The 18,368-nt window shown below is 36.1% G+C and overlaps 1 protein-coding gene across 1 annotated transcript; it reads left to right on the top strand.

Annotated features, from left to right (window-relative positions):
• Positions 1–7,699: 7,699 nt before the first annotated feature.
• Positions 7,700–16,575, top strand: LOC135204366 (large ribosomal subunit protein mL62-like). The gene is made up of 5 exons (XM_064234590.1): positions 7,700–7,922; positions 10,634–10,679; positions 11,889–12,031; positions 14,153–14,322; positions 16,274–16,575. The coding sequence occupies exons 1-5, from the start codon at positions 7,770–7,772 to the stop codon at positions 16,362–16,364; spliced, it is 603 nt and encodes a 200-aa protein (XP_064090660.1). The 5' UTR covers positions 7,700–7,769; the 3' UTR covers positions 16,365–16,575.
• The last annotated feature ends 1,793 nt before the right edge of the window (positions 16,576–18,368 follow it).

Raw genomic sequence — 18,368 nt, 5'->3', positions numbered from 1 at the left:
AGAAAGCCATCTCGGCAGTTTATTTTACAGAAAATAATAAACTTGAAGCCAATCTTTCCTCTAGTTATGTTACAGGCTATTGATGGGGATTATAAGACGCCGTCTCTCACTTCACAGGTAGCAAAATTAGTCGCTTCAATTTGCAAATCTTTATCGTAATTTGCGGCGTGAAGTTGAATGAGAACTTTTTAAGACCTGGAAACCATGATGCCGAAAGCTCAAAAGAAGGAAGAAAGTAACCCCCGAGTCTGTAAATAAAAACTATAACCTAGAATTCTTCTCCAAGTCCTTAAATATTGTCTGTACGAATTGTCGTTGAACGCATGCGAGGGTGTTTAAAAAGGCGACCGCGAGAACTTCATACTTTCGGGTATGCCTCCAGCGAGTACGGTTAGTGATTCAGAGCTAGGAAACTGCTTTCTAGAAAATGTCAAGTGAATACTTTTCAATCTAGAGGGCGAAGCTTTGAAAAAGTGGTCGTGAGCGAATATATTTATGGTTCCTCTTCAGTCTTTCTAAACGTTTGAGGCTGACCGGATTAAGACTAGTAGTTGCAAGTTACGACAAGTAAAAAATGCGCCGAAGTTGACCGTGTTCGCCACAATCGAGTTTTCTTTCCAGCGTATAATCTAGGCCACCGAAAATATATATCTCTTTCGGTGGTCTCGGTATAATGCTGTATGATCCCGCGGCCCATGAAACTTTAACCACGGGCTGAGGCTAGAGGACTGCAATTTGGTATGTTTGATGATTGGAGGGTGAATGGTGAACATAATAATTTTGCAACCCTCTAGCCCCAGTAGTACCTTTAAGATCTGAGGGCGAACAGATAAAGTGCGGACGGACAGAGAAAGCCATCTCGGCAGTTTTATTTTACAGAAAATAATAAACTTGAAGCCAATCTTAATGTTATATATATATATATATATATATATATATATATATATATATATATATAATATATGCTTAAAAAATCACAGTAGATGCACGTGACTTCATTAAATAAGCGAATACCACAGGAAAATGATAGTCAGAAATCCAAGCGCTTTCGTCTTTACTAAGACATTGTCAAGGAACGAATGAAATACAATTGGAGAGAAAGGTCTCAGGTACACAACAAGATCAAGAATACCAGATGGTTAATTGTCAAAAGGGTAAAAGTTAAAGAGGTAATCCAGGATTATCGGATATCACACGGTCACAAACCTAAACATAGATTTAACCCTAACCGAAATTACAAAGTATCCGTACAGTCAAAAATATGTAAAAACTGAATATATTTTTGTTGCTTAGATTTATCTACAACTATTTTTCATTATGAAAGCATCAAGTTTAAATAAACCAAGACTTAAATTTAGAACATTTCCATTATTTGACTTGATAAAACAAGATTCAATGATATTCCTTTTAACTGTGTCATTACATGGGATTAAGGCTCTTGCTTGACTCCAGTTAATAGGATGGTCTAAATCTCTTATATGTACGAATAATGCATTCGATATTTGCCCAGTTCTCACGGAATATTGGTGCTGTTTGACGCGAAAGAGATTTACCGGTCTGTCCGTAATAGACTTTATCACACTTTTTGCAAGGAATTTCATATATGCAGCCTGGAAGATCTTTAGGAGAATTTTTTATTACTAAGCTCTTAACATTAATATTACTGAAAGCAACATTTATGTTAAAAAGTTTTAAAATTCTAGGAATATCTAAAAACTTTTCATCATAGGGTAATTTTAGAATGTTATGCTTGCTAAATTCATGTTTGTCATTAGTTGAATAAAATGTTTTTCTAGCGCTTTTCCATGCCACATCTACAAAAGTCCTTGGGTATTTAAGTTTCAATGCAATGTCATAAATAGTTTTAATCTCAGCGTCAACAAACTGCGGGCTACAGATACGTAAAGCCCTAAGGAACATCCCAGAAAAAAAAACGAGAATTTAAATCTTTGATGGTGATTGGGGTAGTAATGAATAAAAGAGGCAATGTTAGTTGATTTCTGAAAGACTGAAAAGGTGAAATTTTTATCATTTAAATGGACAGTTACATCAAGAAAATTACTACTGCAATCACCATCAAAATGTTAAATTCTCTGTTTTTTATTGGGTGTTCCTTAGGGCTTTACGTGTCTGTAGCCCGTAGTTTATTGACGCTGAGATTAAAACTATTTATGATATTGCATTGAAACTTAAATACCCAAGGACTTTTGTAGATGTGGCATGGAAAAGAGCCAGAAAAACATTTTATTCAGCTAATGACAAACTTGAATTTAGTAAGCATAACATTCTAAAATTACCCTATGATGAAAGGTTTTTAGATATTCCTAGAATTTTAAAGCTTTTTAACATAAGTGTTGTTTTCAGTAATATTAATGTTAAGAGTTTAGTAATCAAAAATTCTCCTAAAGATCTTCCAGGCTGCATATATGAAATTCCTTGCAAACAGTGTGATAAAATTTATTACGGACAGACTGGTAAATCTTTCACAACGTCTCAAACAGCACCAATATTCCGTGAGAACTGGGCAAATATCGAATGCATTATTCGTACATATGAATGATTTAGATCATACTATTAACTGGAGTCAAGCAAGAGCTTTAATTCCATGTAATGACACAGTTAAAAGGAATATCATTGAATCTTGTTTCATCAAGTCAAATAATGGAAATGCTCTGAATTTAAGTCTTGGTTTATTTAAACTTGATGCCTTCATAATGAAAAAAAGTCGTAGATAGATATAAGCAACAAAATTAATATATTCAGTATTTACATGTTTTGGACTGTACGGATACTTTGTCTTCTTCTTCCTAGCTTAAACCCATTTTTATATGGGGTCGCCATTGCGAATGAGTCGTCTCCATCGATTTCTGTCTTGTGCCTCGTTCTCATTTATACCTTTCAATTCCATATCTTCCCTTACACAATCACGCCATCTCTTTCTTGGTCTTCCCTTCTTCCTTCTACCCCGCACTTCCATTTCCATCGTATGTCTTCCAACATGATGTTCCTCCCTTCGTAATAGGTGTCCATACCATCGAAGCCTTCCTTCCTGTATTTTCTTCGATATTTCAGCTACCTTTGTCGATCCTCTTATATACTCATTTCTAATCCTATCTTCCCTTGTTACTCCCGACATCCATCTCAACATTCTCATTTCTGCTACATCCATCTTCTCCTCTGTTTTCCTCATACTTCCTGTTTCTGTTCCATATAACATTGCTGGTCTGACCACCGTCCTATGGAACTTTCCTTTCAATTTCAGAGGGACCTTCTTGTCACAGAGTACCCCTGATGCAGCCCTCCAGTTATTCCATCCTGCCTGAATTCGGTGTCTCACCTCTTGGTCCATGCTTCCACTATCCTCTAATACGGACCCTAAGTACTTGAACTTCTGTACTTTCTTTATTTCTTCCCCATCCAATCTTATGCTACTTCCACCATCCTCAGTAATACTAGAACACATATATTCGGTTTTTGATCTGCTTATTCTCATTCCTCTCTCCTCAAGTGCTGCTCTCCACCTCTCCAACTTCCCCTCCAACTCCTCCTTCCCCTCTGAACACAACACAATGTCATCAGCGTATAATATGCACCATGGCACTGCTTCTCTAACATCCCTGGTCATTACATCCATTACGATGTTGAAGATGAATGGGCTAAGTGCTGACCCCTGGTGTAGTCCCACTCCTATCTCAAATCCATCCGTCTCTCCAACACTACTCCTCACTCTAGTATACACATTCCTGTACATCTCTTGAATAATTCTGACATACTTTTCCGACACCATCTTCTCCCTCAAACATCTCTATATTTCTTGCCTTGGCACTCTGTCATAGGCCTTTTCAAGGTCTATGAATACCAAATGCAGGTCTCGTTGTTTTTCTCTGAATTTCTCCATTAGCTGCCTTATGCAAAATATTCCATCCGTTGTGCCGCTTCCCTTCATAAATCCTAACTGTTCCTTCCCTATTCTAACTTCCTCTCTCAGCCTGCTATCTATTATTCTTTCCAAAATCTTCAACGTGTGAGACATTAGTTTTATACCTCTATAATTACTGCATTCCTGGACATCACCTTTACCTTTAAATATAGGTATCAATATGCTTTCCCGCCATTCTTCTGGTATCTTTTCCTGTTCGAATATTTTTACCATCAGATCATACAAGATGTCTACCCCTTCCTCTCCTAAGGCTTTCCAAACTTCGACTGGGATTAAGTCAGGTCCTGTTGCCTTCCCATTCCTCATTCTTTTTAAGGCTCGTATCATTTCATCCCTAGATATCCCCATTACCATTCCCATGTTTACTTGCCCATCCTCTCTTACAAGTCTTTCATTTTCTTCATTTAGCGGTTGTTCGAAATACTCTTTCCATCTTTTCAGGATGTCTTCTTCCTTTTTTATGACCGTACCATTCCTATCTTTCATTTGCTTAATATGGGTGATGTCCTTTGTTCTTTTATTTCTTACTTTTGACAGTTTGAGCATCTTACTCAACCCTTCCTTGGTTTCCAGTTCATTATAAACCTCCTCATATGCCCTTGCCTTAGCTTGAGCTACCACCCTTTTTTACTTCTTTGTTTCTTTCTCTTAATCTTTCTCTGTCCTCCTGCAGCTGTGACTCTTCAAATCTCTTCTTTGCCTCCCTTTTACCCTTCACCACTTCCCCCACCTCTTCTCCCCACCACCAGCTCTCCTTTTCCTCCCATACTATTCCAGATGTTTCCCCTAGTATCTCCTTTCCATGTCTTCTAATCACTGATGCATTATGCCTCCACCATTCTCCCACATCTTCAATTCCCAGATCAACCTCTCCCAGCACTCTTCTCTTGAACTCTCTCTTCTTATCATTCTCCCTCCCTAACAATTTATACCACTTGATTTTCTTTACCCCATTCATTTTCGTTTTCTTTTCTCTTTTCATCCTTAAATCCATACAAAGGAGCCTATGTTGGGGGGCCACGTGGTCACCTGGGATAACTTTACAATTCCTAACTTCCACCAGCCTTGATCTATTGTAAAGGAGGTAATCTATTTGTGTGCACCTACCGCCACTCCTGTATGTTATCAAGTGCTCCCTCTTCTTTTTTGAAGAATGTGTTCACTATTGCCATATCAAAGGACACGGCAAAGTCCACTATACTCTCTCCTTCTGAGTTTCTCTCCCCAATCCCATGTCCTCCATGCACACGTTCAATTACATCCTTTTCATTTCCGACATGTCCATTAAAGTCTGCCCCCACTACAGTCCTCTCCTGCTCTTCCAGTTCTTGCGTTACCTCACTCATTTCGTTCCAAAAACGGCTCTTTTCTTCCTCTGTGCAGCCCACTTGTGGAGCATAAGCGCTAATGATGTTCATTGTTTCCCCTCCATAACATATCTTCACTCTCATAATGCGATCATTCTTTCTACTCACTTCCGTCACTGCATTCTTCATTTCCCCCGACAACACTACACCAACGCCATTCCTACCCTGCTCATTTGCTCCACTATAGATTAGCTTGTAGCCATCCCCCAGTTCTTTAGCTTTATTACCCTTCCATCGAGTTTCCTGCACACACAAAATATCCACTCTCTTTATCCTCATCAATTCCGCCAACTCTCTTCCTCTTCCTGTCATAGACCCAATATTGAGCTGGCCTATTCTGATAACATTTAGAGCTCGCTTCTTTAGCTGCACCCGCTCATGATGCAGTAGCCCTCGCCTTGTCACAGAGTTAGGGCGATGTGTCTGTGCGTCGTTTACGGAGTACGCCCTAGCACTATTCATCAATATCACGACTCATTTCATTGGTTCTGGCGTGGGTTTTTACAGTCGGATGCCCTTCCTGACACCAACCCTCCCTATTCATCCGGGCTTGGGACCAGCACCCATAGAGGCTGGCTTGCCCCCACAGGTGGCTAGATTACTGTACGGATACTTTGTAATTTCGGTTAAGGTTAAATCTATGTTTAGGTTTGTGACCGTGTGATATCCGATAATCCTGGATTATCTCTTTAATTTTTACCCTTTTGACAATTAACCATCTGGTATTCTTGATCTTGTTGTGTACCTGAGGCCTTTCTCTTCAATTGTATTTCATTTGTTCCTTGACAATATCTTAGTAAAGACGAAAGCGCTTGGATTTCTGACTATCATTTTCCTGTGGTTATTCTCTTATATATGATATATATATATATATATATATATATATATATATAGATATATATAATATATAATATATAATAGTATATAGTACACATATATATATATTTGGCAATGTGTGTGTATGTATGTATGTATGTATGTGACGGGACTGAGATTCGGAACGGAGATGGGTTTCCACCCCGGGAAGGTCGAGACCTATGTTTGGGACCCCGGAATCCACCGGGGAGCCCGGGATCCCCAAATTTCTACTTCCCCCCTCCGAAGGGTGAGAAGGGATTCTGTGAAACAGAGCCGGTTCTGCCCCTGAAATGGGGCTGGATATGCCCGTAGACTTAGTTACGTTAACAAATTTCTGTATACATTAGTAGACTATAGGGTAAACATCAATGACATCAAAGAGGGTGGTTTTAGAAGGGGGTTGACAGAGAGAGACAATGAGAGAGAGTAAACCGGGTGTTAGGGAGAAGAAAGAGGGTAAGAGACAGTGATTGTTGGAGAGAGTAAGAGAAAGGAACGAGAGGGAGAGGGAAAGAGAGAGAGAAAGAGATTATTATATATCATATACTATATTTATATATTAATTATATATATATATATATATATATATATATATATATATATATATATATATATATATGCTCTGGGTTACACATAACCAATCTAGCTGGGACCCGCCCGTAGGGCTGGTAACCAGCTAGTGTATATATATATATATATATATATATATATACATATATATATATATATATATATATGTGTGTGTGTGTGTGTGTGTGTGTATATGTATGTATATATATATATATATATATATATATATATATATATATATATATATATACTATCACTGATCACTGTTATAATAATGCCCAAACATATTCCAAATGTTTTGGTGATTTATGAGGCCATGATGCCAAAGAATATTCAACATACTTTTGTTTTGCTGAATGTTTATGTATATGTGTTGTTGTTCTGCAATTAAATATATGTTACGGTAAGTGTTTTATTAATCTAATTTCATCCTAATAGCATGTATTGGCTATAATGTACTGTATTTCTGTTATTTTTTAAGGATTTAAGATAATCAATATGATTTAAGATTGTTTGTTGTTTTAGATTAAGCCAGCAGTATTCCGACACGGGTTCTTTGCTTCAAGTGCATCCCGTAAATGGAATAAGAACGCCTCTTGGTTCAGCTTTGTAAACAAATCCTTCATATCACATATTATAATTAAATAACAGGAATAGGCTAAAAGGGTGCGAAACGAAATGTTCGTGTTGTGAAGAAAAGACATGAAAACTTAGAATTGCATTACTTACTCTATTGCCTAGCATACAGATTAGAAAGATTGATTTGAGCAGCAGCCATATCAGGAAAATAAAGAGGAATTGATTGCTAATATACTTTTATTTACAGATCTGCTGAAGGGGGAAAATTGAAAAAAGGAAAGAATTTATAAAAGAAGTATGGCATTACAGAGACAAAAGAACTTAAATAAACACAAGCAAAGTAGGAATAAAAAGAGCAAGGGAGCCGTTTCAGAGACAAATTCAGGCTACTACTACTACTACTACGATTATTGGCCTGGCCCTCACCGGATAACACCAAATTACGCGACGTCAAAATGCATTCTGCAACACGACTTTGCGGCCGTATAAAACAATTGGTAAATGTTCGCCAAATTCACACTACTCTCCATGTCCGGCAATTTCAGAGTGCAATAAGCCTGAAGACTTTATACCCCAAGAGTGATTTAGATCTACTTAAGAAAACGGAGGTAAGCTAAGGATTTTTTGGCTTTCATCTTTTTTGTTATCGGTAAGGGTATCCTGGATACCTACTAATTAGTAGTGGCAGAAGTTACCATTTATTTTTATGTTCACCATCTTTTGTTCATGTTTTTACTGCCAATTCCAAAGGGGCTGGTACGAAACACCATGCCCATTTTGGACGTAGCCTAAAGTGGTAATTACAGAAGTGGGTGGGGTACTAACCTACTAGCTACCTAGTCTTCAGTTTCACCGAACAACTAGGGGAAACAACCGGCTGGACTAGCCGAGCCACTTTCTACCGCGTTTGAAGCCACCCTCCGAAAAAGTACTTTAACACGCCTGACACCGGAGATGGTCATCAGTCATGAGTTGGTGGTGAGAGCAGGAGCTCGAGACCTCTACTCTCCTTTCGAAGTAAGTATTTTCTCCAAAGTTAGAAATTAAGGCCATATTTTAAGATTAAACAGAGGGTAATGAAAAGTCTAGCCCTACGCAGTGCACACTACCTCCATGACGCTTTCAAAATTTTTACTTACAACTAAGGTATGAATATTTCGAAGATTGACGCCATCTCGACGTTTGCGGAGTCGCTTGTGTCAACAAACTTCCCATTTCCTGTGCTAAATCCACACACCACTTGTACCCATAGACGCTGGGGCACTTTCATCACAATAATTGTAAACAATGACTTCCAACCACTACTTTTTTAAGGAAACTAAGATTTTTGGTAGAAGAAGAAGAAGCGTGCACTAGATAGTTATTTGAATAAATAGTTAAACGGCAGTATAAGGTCATGAATTGCATAAGTATTTTTATATAGCTATTCATGATTATTAATTTGAAAATATTCGTTGTTGAAAAAGTAACTAGATTCCTGACTCAAATATCAACAGTTTTGCTCTTCAATTGTTCATCAGTGTTGCCAATTGGTATGTGTTTACCCTGCAAACTGGGTATAAGACTTACACAAAGCCGGGGAAATAAGTGAAATTAGCGTATCTATTTGCAGTATATATACGTACATATTAGAGCAATTTTATCATTATTGCATTACTATGATAACTAGAATTCATGGAAACAATTTGTAGATGCTTCGGCGTATGTGTGAAGCTCCACTAGATTCGAAATGATGAGTCATTTTGTTGTTGTCTGCTTGTATGTATCTCAGAAATATCTGTAAGTTTTCAGGGTTAATTTGGTTGCAAAAAAGGGATAATAGACATGAATTAAATAAACATTTTGAAGTAACAAAGTAAAGTTAAACTAAATAATGAGTAAAGTAAACAATTAAGGGAATAAAGCTTTGCACCTCATAAACCGTGTACTAGTTTGCTGCCTGTAACTGTGTTTGTGGAGTGAGCGCTTAGGAACCAGGAACCGCAATGTAGTTCAAGTGCAATTTGGAGTGAATTAAGACCAAAATGTGTATAATTATAATCAAATAAGCACTGTGGAGTTCCAGTTGTGATGGCAGTAAGGATAAAACCACTGATTACAAGGTAAAAATGAATTTCAGTTCAAACCATGACCCCGGGATTAAGAAGTTTCATACTTTCACTAATATAGGCAACAAAATGTTGTTTTATTGTGCTGATTACAATTGCAATCTTGAGAAAGATCAATAAACGTTACATATAGTATACGCTAACATTGTTCAAATGAGTGCTGGGAAGGCTGGGAAAGATGGTGGCTTGGCTGTGGTTACGAATGACAGCTCATGCGATCGCTGCCATATTGGATTTCAAAACTGCCTTGAAAACATATTTTATGAAGAGCTCACATGTTTATTTTAGTTCGTATGGCGCTTTTATATATCACATTATGTTGACGAAACTTTAATCTTTTGAATGGTATGCTTAAAGATGTAATTGTATTCTTGTTTCACCAATTAAATATCGATTGAATAAGGCTGAGCCACGCAATGACGATGGCTCCACTGCGGATTTCCCCCATACTGTACCATGTTCGAATCTTCATGGATACCCATTTCATTGTGAGGTTTCCTTGGCTTCCATGTACTGCTGCCTAACTCGCGAAGTGGTAGCAGAGACTATGTCAGAGTATGACATTTCAAGATACCTAGGTTAGGTAAGGATTTAGCCAATAGGCTATGTCTGGTCTGTTGTTAGGTTAGGTAAGTATTTAATATGTGTAATAATATGCTTGAATCCTAGGGTAGATTTTAGGTTAATTACAGCCAGGCGAAAAAATATTACTTTAAATTCTTATTCAGGAGGTAAAATTCTATGGAAAAACATCAATTGCCATAGTCTAGCTTGCCACGGAATACCGAATCCTGCATATTTACCCAGTTGGCCAAGTAATTAGCCTGTATAACAATTATTTTGTCTAGAACATGATGTAGCCTAGTATATATAAACATATATACACTGTACTGTACATGTAGATAAGTTTCTGTGCAAGACTTGTGCTGTAGTAGTAGCATAAAATTTTCCCATTTCATGAATCATTTTTCCTTAGTGAACAATTTGCTTTGTAATATAAATGAAGTTCATGTCATGAGCTTGAACCAAAAAATAACAGTATATTTTTGTATGCAAAGACTACGTAAGGTGTCTGGCATAATTGACTGTTTTTATTGCTCTAAAGATTTTTATGTTTGTCTAAGTGGTTGCACCCTTTCAGAATCATTTTTTTCTTCAATAGTTCAAAACATATTGTATTGTTTAACGTTTTTGCATTTTTTCTTCCCTAGCCTCCTAAAAGCAGTGGTTTAACTTTCTCAGGATATATTCCAATTGGTAAGTTTTTGGCTATTCTTTATATTAATTGTTTAAAGGTGTATTTTAAATTGTGTTACTCAAGCATAAGCTTTGATTTAACATTTTTAAAAACATTCAACCTTAGGCTTAATAATTATGATTCCAAGTTGATATTGCTTCATTTAGCTGTGTAGCTGTCTTGAGACCGGTGGTAGTAAATGTAAAACCATTAGTTATGGAACTCATATGATGATAGGGATATAGAAACCTAAGTTTTAAAAATGCTTCATTTGCTGCTGCTAGGATTGTTGCAGTGTTCCTTTGGCCATGTCTGCATTGCTTCATAAGAATTTTAACTTTTTTTTCAAAAGAGACAAACAGACAACATTCTTACTAAATTTCATGCTTGTATTGTCAACTGAATGATTCTACCCAAAAAAATCACTACTACGTATTGTGCTCCACTAGAAGGGACCTATCAACCCTCCTTAGCAACATTTTTACTCCAGGTTTCCCCTTGACAGGGTTAGATGTGACATGAATTCTGTGAACTCTTATATCTAATACATCTGCCTAAATTGCCATCTGTCCGCTATTCAACATTGGCTTTTTCTTTTGGATTTTTGGCCCTTATTACCATAAAGGTCTTTGTTCAGCCTCTTCCAAATTTGTTACTTTTCTGACACTGCTCATTTCTTTTTTTAAAGACATGCACAAACCATCTCAATCTTTGATATCTGAATATGTTTTCCAGTCTTTAGACACATACGTCAGCATCGTCCTCATTTGTCATGCAATCCTTCCAACACACAACAGCCAAGAACCTTATTATTTGTAGTTATCTGTAGTTTCATTATCAGTTCCTTTGGATGTGCTGCTTAAAGTAGTACAGGCCTTATACACACATCATAATTACTGTAGTATTTGCTTTCTTAGTAAATGGGTTATTTGCTAGAACTTATTAGAAGTTCTGCATTCTTTTTTCACTGAATCCACATAGTTGCCACTTGTTAACTTATTGTCCCCTCAATACTTGCATCACAATCCAGATTATTCTTCATGAAACAGAAATGGTCCATCTCATCTAGTGCTTTTAAAGCATTATGCTAAAAGTGGCAAGTGCTTGTATTCCAGTCTTGCGGATTATAGTTCTTATTTATTTATTAGTGGCTTTTCCTGTATGGTCAACAGGGATCTTTAACCTAAGGAATTGTTATTGTATATTATTAAAATTATTGCTATTTGCAGAAAAAGTACAAATTTCATATTCCCGGAGCAGTGGGCCAGGTGGACAAAATGTTAACAAAGTGAATACAAAAGTTGATCTTCGCTTTGAGTTGAATACAGCTGAATGGCTTCCTGACCAGCTGAAAGAAAGAGTTAGAGAAAAGGTAAGTGTACTTGGATCAAATTTTTTGAAAATCAGGTAATGGAGACATTGCTACAACAGTTTTGGTGATACCTCTGTACCTATAATATTGAAATTTTGGGGCTTTAGGGATCAGAGCCAGTTAGAAGATAAATCTTGTCCTTGTTATTTCATATTAACAAAGGAATTAGGGGTGTTTTACATTTCTGCAGATTCTTGCTATGTATTTTTTTGTTTACAGTATATTTTATAATCATACGATATTGTAGTGATGTCACAGAAGAATGTGTACTAGTTATTGATTTGAACTTTAGAAATACTTGATCATTGTAAATAAGACTTTGGAGAGTATTAACTTGTTTAAAGATAAAAAGATGATTTGCCAAGAATTTCTATATTTTCATAACTCATAATATTTATCATATCCTTTTGGTTTCTTAAAGGTAAGTGCAAAGCCTGCTTTTATGGGGAGAGGGAAAATAATGAATACTGGCAGTCCCCGGGTTACGACGGTCTTGGATTACGACGTTCCGAGGTTACGACTCTCTTCAATTATATTCATCAGACATTATTTCCAGGGTTACGACGCCTACAACGCTCATCTGGCAGATGAAATATGACACCAAAAATGCAAAATAATCAATATTAAAGTTTTTTTTTTATGAAAAATGCCATAAGAATGCAGTTTACATAGTTTTCAATGCACCCAAAGCATTAAAAGTAAGGTTTTCATAGGATTTTTGACGATGTTCCGGCTTACGACGCGTCTCAAGAACGGAACCCCCGTCGTAACCCGGGGACTGCCTGTATTGTACATAGTAGGGTTGAATACTCTAAATTGTCACTAGCAGTGCAAGTAGCCAGTAATCAACAAACGTGATAGTACAGGAGTTAATTAAAGTACATGTCAAGTTGAAACTACTGAAAGCAATGTTATGCATACTATGGGAAGAACAAGCTGTACTTTTCATTGACCTGTTATAAAAAATTGGCAGGCAGAAGATGGTGTCCAACAACACCGTGACATAAGACAATCAAGTGGACCTATGGTTCAATCTGTCAGGATACTAGGGAGATTAAGTTCTCTGTCGTTAGCAATCCTTTGAATAATTAAAGTACATAACTGTATTTCAGTCATAGAAACTACTTGCATGCTTTTGTAGACTTGAACATGAACAAACAAAGGGCAAACCTATTACTTTACTTATGACTGGGATATTAATTGTTGGTTGTAATGAAGAAAGGATTTAGCTATGATAGTGATTCCTCTGTTTATTGAGCCTTCATTCTCTTTTGCTGTTACTCATTCTGGTCATCGTTAAACGTGCTAGTGTAGTATGGGTTCCTTTAAATTTTCTTTCCTCATTTTCTAGTTGTTTCTGTACTGGATATCTATGTACATATGTTTGTAATGTCTTCTAGGTCCATATAGTGGTGGATTTCTTAACTCCAATACTGTTCTAGTCACCAGTGGATAATTTAATACTGAAAACGTCAATGAGGGTTTTACTAAATATACTGAAAAATAATAATTCACTTACCAGTACTACTTGGAGTGCCTTCATCTTAACCAATTCAATTAGCATGCATTTATGTACCACAGAGAAAGTAAGGAAGAAAACTTGACAGTTGTAGAGACTTAAGGTACACCAATAAGAAGAGGTAAATGGTAGGAGAGAGGAGATCAAAAAGGACACCACAAGAGATGTGGGAAGTGTCAAATGTAGCACTGTTGGAAGAGTATTTATTTGATGATACTGTTTCTAAAAGGGAAACAGATCTTAGTGTACAGAATGATATCTGGCCTTCACTATATTACTGAAATAAAGATCAGTAACTAGAGATTCTTCAGTTCCTGAAAGAGAAAAGATAGGTGATCACTAGTCAGGTAGTCTTGCAGAATTTATACCAGATATCTTTGAAAAGATTTTGAGAGCTCAGTTACTCTAAGAAGTGAGCTGTAAGTATAGAATCGAAGATATCATCTGCAGTTGAAATAAGAGTACATAATAATGTAAGTTGTTCAATGATTGTGGGTCACATTTAAGTTCAAAGTATGATCTTTAGTAGATTACGATATGCCACAGCGTGACTTAGTTTCTTGGTATGCTAATTTAACTTTTCCAAACTTTTGTACTTTCAGTTCAAGACTTCCGTAAATTCAGAGGGTTTTCTTGTTGTAAGATCTGACAAAACTCGTTCTCAGCAGTTGAATTTAGCAGATGCATTGGATAAACTTCGGACTATGATTCATTCAGCGTCATATGAACCACCTCCACATGCTGCAGAAGATGTTGAAAGACATAGGAGAAGGTAAATTTTTTGTTTTATTATAACATCATATTTCAAATATGTATAGGTATACAGGCACCTTTATAATACGGTTGCTCAATGAATGTTTGACCCATGCCCAATGTTATGAGATTTCACAACCCTGTGATATTCAAGTAATTTTCAGAAATACTATAATCTGTGTTGGCTTTCAAGGTAGCATTTCTGTTTCTTATCTGTTATGTACATGAAGAAAATAATTCTAAAGTATAAAAAAAAGAGTAGACTCATGGATAGCGATGGATTGCAGTGATTCAATGGGGAATGAACCATTGTTGTAAGATAACCTCACGCTCCATTTCAAACATGCAATTAGTTTGATTTGAACTTAGGAAATGAGTATTTAATAACATATATTGTTATTCATATCCCATTTTTAACAATTTTAAGTTTTATAGATAAAAGGTTAAAATGCTAGTACTTTCATGCATACTATAAATTTGTATTTAATATATATTTACCACCACTGACAATATATTTGTGACTTTCATACTTACTACAGGCATACTAATCATTTGTATTTTAGTATACAGGCAGTCCCCGGGTTATGACGGGGGTTCCGTTCTTGAGACGCATCATAAGCTGAAAATCGTCATAAGCCGGAACATCGTCAAAAATCCTAAGAAAACCTTACTTTTGATACTTTGGGTGCATTGAAAACTATGTAAAATGCATTCTTATGGCATTTTTCATCAACAAAAATCTTCAAATATTGATTATTTTGCATTTTTGGTGTCATATTTCATCTGCCAGATGAGCGTTGTAGGCGTCGTAACCCTGGAACATGCGTCGTAACCCTGGAAATAGTGTCTGATGAATGTAATTGAAAAGCGTCGCAACCTCGGAATGTCGTAAGCCGAGAACGTCGTAACCTGGGGACTGCCTACATATATTTACCACCACTGACAATATATTTGTGACTTTCATACATCGTCAAAAATCCTAAGAAAACCTTACTTTCATACAATCAACTTACCTGTCAGATATATACATAGCTAAGACTCCGTCGTCCCTATGTATATATCTGCCAGGTAAGTATGTATGAAACTTTATTGTATTATAACAATATCATTTTTGATACTTTGGGTGCATTGAAAACTATGTAAAATGCATTCTTATGGCATTTTTCATCAACAAAAATCTTCAAATATTGATTATTTTGCATTTTTGGTGTCATATTTCATCTGCCAGATGAGCGTTGTAGGCGTCGTAACCCTGGAACATGCGTCGTAACCCTGGAAATAGTGTCTGATGAATGTAATTGAAAAGCGTCGCAACCTCGGAATGTCGTAAGCCGAGAACGTCGTAACCTGGGGACTGCCTACATATATTTACCACCACTGACAATATATTTGTGACTTTCATACTAAATATTGTGGGGCTCCTTTAGTTTTACAGTACTGCAAACCTTTTCCATTAAAGATTAACCCATTTTCATAAGAAATTACAATATTGATAGTATTTTGACAGTTTTATGTTTCCCTGTGAACAATAATTGAATGGTAGATTTAATTCAAGAGTAAACAGTGCAATCAATACTGATTTGTTATTTGAAATACATATGCCTACTAGAAATATCATTGTATTCAATAAAAATAAATGGTAAAGGAAATACATTAGTAGAAGAATAATGGGAGTTGGAGAATCACTAAGCAATTTGAAATAGAGGGAAAGGAGGAAAAGTACAAGTACAATAGGAAAAGGGAAAAAGTTAAAAATTAGAAAGTAGTATCAAGTAAATAATGAATGAAGAGCGAACTGAAACAATTGAATTGAACATATGCTTGCATTTTTTTTATCTTAGTCATACTTTTAAGCGGATTTGCATTCTTCGTTGTTGCTTTCTCGGAAAAGAACAATGTACATACATTCTGTTTTGTAGTTCTCCACATTAATTACCCGAATATAATAATGTGATATCTTCATTTTTCAGACATGAAGCTGCTGTTAGAGAAAGATTACGTCAAAAAAAGCACCGATCATTGATCAAGCAAGACCGACAGGCTCCTGAAGTTGATATGTAGTTTTGTATGAATAAGTTATTGTATATTTGTAATATATCAATACTGGTCCGTTTTGTTAAAACATAGAGTCATTACTATAGGTATAAAAGTGCTAGGAATATGAAGAATACAAAGTGCAGTTCAGGTTAGTTTCCTTTCTTTTACATAACCTGTACTTGCAAGGTTTAGTACTGTACCTATTGTTTTTTTGGAAAATAAATATAACAAATTACACTGTTATATTTTTTCATCTCTTGGTAAATTTACTATCAAACTAAGTTTCCCATTGCTGAATAACCACTGGTTCCATGCAACGTAAAAACACCATACAAACAAACAAACTAAGTTTGAATATGGATCATTTGACATTACTAAGCAGAACAGGTGGTGTGGGAACTATGTGCAGTGGGGAGATGTATGATCTTGAAAATTCAGTCATTATAATGACAAAACTTAAACGTTCACGAATCTAAAGTTTTTGTTTGAACAATACCTAATTCCAAGGTCAAACCCCATGAAAGCTAGTTTTAATGGTAATGGGTTTGTTTATTTAATGAATACTATATCAATAATAATTATTATTGATATAGTATTCATTAAATAAACAAACCCATTACCATTAAAACTAGCTTTCATGGGGTTTGTGACCTTGGAATTAGGTATTGTTCAAACAAAAACTTTGTAAATTAAGCCATTAGATTTCGTGAACGTTCAAGTTTTGCTTTATGAAAAAGTCTGGTGTTTGTGATGAAATTTCCAAAATGAAGGTTGATTGATTTTGAATATAGAATGTACTGTTTACATGGTGCATTGTACTGTAATTTGTATGCATGGTATTTTGCTGTTTATGGTGTACTTCTTGTAGTTAATAATTAAAACTTCCAAAAAAGCATAAAGTAACAAATTAAAATTAGCCCAATATTTTCTCTGGATGACATAATTTGCCGTCATCATATTCTCAATAGTTGACATTGGTATGACCAAAATGATGCCATCCGAAACTCAAAGGGTTGATTGATGTAATTGATTTTGTTATAGTCAGCAATGTCCAAATTACAAATTTGGAAAGCATGTACATGCATTTAAGAAGCAGGAGCTCAGCGTAGTCAGGAGATTCATTTAATAATTGTGGATAAAATTGTTTTCATGACTTGTGCACAGGCATTACTTATTTGATGGCTTGCATAGCATTAGTCAGCAGAGTGATTATGGTGATGGTACTTTGCCACACTTGTCTCTTTAAATAATATTTTGAGTCAGTTCTAATCAATTTCCCAAGAACTGTGAATGAGTGAATGGACTGTGAATAGTCATGTAAATTTTGGAAAATGTTCATGTGATCTTTGAGGCAAAAAATGTATGGTGTGATTCTAGTGTTTGAAATGCTTAAATGTCTTTCCAAGCCCAAGAGGGAGCTCAAGAGCTCTGCACTAGAAGTGAACCAGGGCATAGCAAAGCAATTGGAAGGTTCTTATTGTAGTGCCAATTCAATTGACTTTGGCCAGCTGTGTTGTGTATACTTTCCTCTAGAAGAAAATTGCTGTTTATGCTACAAATAAGAATGTTTAATTCATGTGGAACCTAATTCTCTGGGCTCCAGAATATGAACTGGAGGATGACCACGAAATCCACCCAGACAGTATCAGATAAGGCATTGTCTCTCTATGCTAAACCAAGATAGAATTGGAGGACAATATTACAAGGGAATATGCACTGCAATTCATTGCCTTGAGTGAGCTTTAAGAAAAGAGCTGCTGTTTGCTTTGTACAGGCTCAGGAAAAGCTGCAAGTGTCGACAAAGAGTTTGCTAAGATGTTTCTTGATATCTTGAAGTAATGAAGGGACTTAACCCCATCTATTGGATTGGTTGGAGAATTCTCAGTGTCAGTTTTCAGATTGAACCAACAGGTAATTGCTGTAGTTATGGCTTCATTTGAAGGTGAACTTAGCATGGTCTTTGAACATACAATTGAGGTTTTTTAAATGTTCCACTGCTGGCTTTGAAACAAGTTTTGGTAAATAAAA

This window comes from Macrobrachium nipponense, chromosome 44 (assembly GCF_015104395.2).
Source record: "Macrobrachium nipponense isolate FS-2020 chromosome 44, ASM1510439v2, whole genome shotgun sequence".
NCBI lineage: Eukaryota > Metazoa > Arthropoda > Malacostraca > Decapoda > Palaemonidae > Macrobrachium > Macrobrachium nipponense.
The sequence above is the reverse complement of the archived record's forward strand: the minus strand, read 5'-3'. Positions and strand labels throughout refer to the sequence as shown.